Here is a 4,512-nt window from a genome sequence, read left to right as displayed (position 1 = left end):
TATTGAACATGTGAATCTCTTAAGTGTTTTTTCAGACTACTGATTGACTTTTATTATTTTAGCATTTGACATAAGTCTGGTTCTAATTACAACAAATAGCTAATCTAATTTCAAATAACATGTCAATTGTTTGGCAACAAAATATTTGAGGGGGAAAAGGGGATTTTTCAAAAAGAAACGCATCCATCCATCCATTTTCTTTACCCGCTTATTCCATTTTGGGTCACGGGGGTCGCTGGTGCCCATGTCCAGCAATCACTGTGCGAGGGGCGGGGAACACCCTGGACGGGTCGCAAGTCCATCACAGGGCCACATAGACACAAACGAGACAAACAACCATTCACTCTCTCACTCACACCTAGGGACAATTTAGAGTTAACAATCAGCCTAACATGCATGTTTTTGGACTGTGGGAGGAAACCGGAGTACCCGGAGAAAACCCACGCATGCACGGAGAGAACATGCAAACTCCACCCAGAAAGGCCCCTGGACCGGGGTTTGAACCAGGGACCTGCTCGCTGAGAGGCAGCAGCTCTACCAGTTGCGCCACCGTGCTGCCCCAAAAAGAAACCATTAAATAGTTTACTGTGGCTGATAAAAGCAGTTAAATTGCCGTCACTCCTTTGAGCTTGATCACGACGATCCAAAGCTCGACGTTCGTTCCGACGCCTGACCTGACAATTTGTGCACATCAGCACATGACTGAGACCGAAATAAACTTAGCTGCGTGTTTTACGATGAATTAATATTAAACAACTTTATTGCTCGGGTTTTTAATCCCCATTTACACAAAAACAAACACTTCAGTGTGTTATCTTAATGAGCCCTCTTGTACAGTGGGATTCAGGAATTTATACTGCTCATTAAACAGATCTGGACATTAAAAAACTGGGAAAATTCACAAAAGAAACAGAGCTGCTGTGCACAGCCAGCTACAGATCAAGCAGCAGGAGTCTGATTTCGCAGCGTTTATCATTGCTTCTTTGCCTGCAGAAAGCAATCCGACTGTTCCTACGTGCATAACTTTAAATCCTAAAGTCAGATTTATTCCACCTCACTGCACACGGAGGCTTGGAGGAGAGTGGTCGTCAAATATCTCCTCCTCAACTTCAGATTCCTGCAGGTCAGCACAAATTAATTGCCACTTCAACAACTGGAGAGGACTCTCTGCAGGCTTTCACGGCTGCAAACAGAAACTTTCTACTGTTACACAATGCATGAAGAGGAGCAGTTATCAGATGCTGGAAAACTTCATCTGGTGGGTAAAATTATAACTGTGATTTAATGGGTCAGCACCAACTCTGGTCCAGAAAGGGTGAGGTTTTTTTAGATTTTTAGCACCACTAAATATTTGGCTTTTGTCACAATAACATTTCCAGTTTAGTCCCCGGGAGGCCAATTAAACTGAGATGTCTGCTGCTGGGAGGGTTTCTGCAGGGTGTTCTGCAGAGGAACATCTGAGCTAGCTGTAAAATCAAACTCTGGACTGAAAGCTAATCATCAGAGTGTGATACCGGCGATGCGTCGCAGTTCCTGCACGTGCAGTTACTGCACATGCAGTTCCTGCACATGCAGTTCCTGCACATGCAGTTACTGCACATGCAGTTACTGCACATGCAGTTCGTTCAGTGCAAGTATCACTTTGTTTATTAGTGTTTGGGACACCACGTGTGATGCCGCTGAGGGGACATTTCTCGTCCATGGAAGAGGACAAGGTGATGTCTGGGAAGACTGAACGAGAGGGAGACTTCTCTCCGCAAACCTAAAGCAGATGTGGGCAGGAGAAGGTCTGTTGTCATGGAAACCACAGAGCGCGCAACTTTAAGCTTGCAGCGTGGACTTGACCTGCAAGATACCTGCTCCTCTTTTCTCCACTGTTTCTTTTGTCTTTTTTTATCATGACAGTTTGACAAATGTGTCTAATGTCTCCAGCTGTTTGTTTGAACACATTTATGCTTATTTATTTGACCTTAAAAGCTGCAGAAAGTACTTTTTTTTAGTTATTTTTTATAAAGGATTTGGTAAATCACTAATCAGGTTCTGGGTCAGGTCTTTGCTGGGTTGTTTCCTCCGTTTTAAAGACGTGACTTTTGCACGATGGTCGTTTGCTGCCTTTTCTTTTAATTTTAGCCCAAACAATTCTTACTTCCTCTTCTGATTTCTTTTATTTTTCTAAACAGAAACTGTACAACTGTGAGGAAAATGTGGAAAAAAGCAGCTAAAGTTCCCGCCAAAAATACTTTGAAAGACCTTCAAATGAACTTAATAAAAAAAAATCAAGATCTCTTTAAGAAACTTATTACAATTATTTTTTAATCGGGTTGGGGGGGGGGGGGGGGGGGACTTCTAAATCTTTTTTTTTTTTTTTGCAAGAATTTAAAATAAATCCATCTGAATTTCAGAATGCTGCAGGTAAATATTACATCAGCCCTGCAAATGCTTACCTAATCGTAATTGGTTACTTTTAAAGTCCCTCTTTGATTTTATCACTTTTGGTAAAAGATGCAGTTACACAAAGAGAAAAGAGATCAGACCTAACCTGTCTGGTTTGATTGGTTTAAATCACATGAGTCAAACTTAAGGCCCGAGGGCCAAATATGGCCCTTGTTAAAATCTTATCTGGTCCCCAAGAGAACATTTTAAAAGTTAAATCATTTTATCCCTTCTCATTTTGCTGAAAATCTGAGCAAACTTTATTTAGTGCAGACTTTTCATGACAGTTGGCCAATTTTGATGTCGAGAGAAATGTGCTTGAAATTTTCAATAATCTTTGATTTTGATATGGACAAAACAACAGATGGCATCAAATGAGCTTAAAGTCTTGTTGAGGAACCTGCACCAAAAAAAGATGTCACCTGTCTGACTAGAGTTAATGCACTGAATGAAACCGGCCCTTGGTTTGTATACGTTTTTAGTTTTGTCCCACTTCAGGAAACGAGTTTCACACCGCTGATTAGCGAGTGTCTTTACTCCTTTATCCACACAGAAAATACTTTTGTCTTATGAACGGAACGAGCAGCAGGTGTGGTACTGCACCTGTCGAGGGCCGAGCTGAGCTCGTCCAGCCTGTGGGTGTCGGTGGAGTTGCCCAGTTTGGACAGCGCATCCATTCGTTTCATAATCATCTCCAGCATATCACTGATTTTCCTCAGCACCCCGCGAGACTCTTGGCCACCAAGCACTAAAAAAAAAAAAAAAAAAAGCAAGGCCAAAAAATATCATACATGAAAATTTAATTAGAACAATGCTGAAGAAATTTTAAAGGGTAAACTGCTTGTAATCCCAACACCCATCAACTGTTTTCTGTAAGGCTCAATATTGATTTGAGCTTTATGTTTGTAAAAACATGTTATGTTAAAACATCCACATTTTTATGTAAAAGCTTTCTAAAAGGAATAAGGAAAACTTGACTGTAAAACAATGCTAAAGCTGCAGTGGGGTTACCATAGCAACCACACACAAGCCTCAGACAAACTTTTCCTGCACAAAAAATCATAAGTTGTACTCAAAGACCATGAACCACATGTGGCAGAACCATCTGGCCATAGACGACCCTTGACCCTTGAACCCTTCCAGTTTTAATGAAAAATACAGTTGAGGTCAACGAGTCCAGCTGTGTGTGCTGATGTAAGAGAAAACAATAAATCCTATATTAGTGAAAAACAGGCACACCCTGTTTACACGTGAACAGTCTTTTGGAAACAATGTTTTTTTTCCTCAGATTATTGCAGAAAAAGTCGCACGTTTACATGAAAATGTTGTGTTTGGTTGCTGTAGTTTTTTCACTATCTGGAGCTATGATTTCTGTATTTCAGTGACAGGTGCATGCATGCAGACACTTCAGACTCAAGCATTTAGTTACATTGAAAATGTTGAACACATGACTGTTCTTTTGGACCAAGGATGAGGTTGAGCTGCTCCAACATGTTGAAGCAGCACAAACAGTACTCATGCAGAAAAACTGCAAGTATTGACTGCAGCCGTTCGCAGTGCACAATTTCACTCCAGTGGTTATAAAAACCTTCACTCTGAGATTCAAAAAGCTTAAATTTTTAGGAAAAACGTTGCCATTGTTGCGTACATGAATGATTCAAGCACATAAGTCGTTCACTCAAAAAAGTAGTTGTGTAAACAAGACCTGAGTGAAAAAAACCAAACATACATTTAAATGTAAGAGTTCTATAAAAAGTGTAAAGTCTGTGGGAATAAAGCACTTTTGCTTTATTATATCACCCAGCTAAAACGTTAGAGATCGTGACAGTATGACGCTTTAAGTTGAACACTAGAAGACATTTTTTAGAAGAATTTTTCTTTTAAACTGAACTGCAATGAAAAGTGTTAAAGATATCAAAATGACTGCTGAGTCACAAAGTGTCCAATATTTTGTGACAGGTTTAGACTCCAAATGTGTCTAGTCCCTCGTTTATCGCAGGGGATCCATAACCTGAAGCCCCGTGATAAGTGAAAAACCGCAAAGTGGGAATAGCAGTAAGTACTACTTTATTTTAGTAT

General features: G+C 40.4%; 1 protein-coding gene across 1 annotated transcript in view; it reads right to left on the bottom strand.

Moving 5' to 3' along the window:
* LOC119422179 (alpha-1,6-mannosylglycoprotein 6-beta-N-acetylglucosaminyltransferase B-like) overlaps window positions 1-4,512 on the bottom strand; it is a 103,034-nt gene that overhangs the window by 74,687 nt on the left and 23,835 nt on the right. The window contains exon 3 of the mRNA XM_037689539.1: window positions 3,037-3,181. Coding sequence (XP_037545467.1) covers window positions 3,037-3,181 — 145 coding nt within the window. The remainder of the gene's footprint in view (window positions 1-3,036; window positions 3,182-4,512) is intronic.

Source organism: Nematolebias whitei, chromosome 15 (assembly GCF_014905685.2).
Source record: "Nematolebias whitei isolate Nwh7 chromosome 15, NemWhi1, whole genome shotgun sequence".
Lineage (NCBI taxonomy): Eukaryota > Metazoa > Chordata > Actinopteri > Cyprinodontiformes > Rivulidae > Nematolebias > Nematolebias whitei.
Note: the sequence above shows the minus strand (reverse complement) of the source record. Positions and strands in the feature narration are given on the sequence as shown.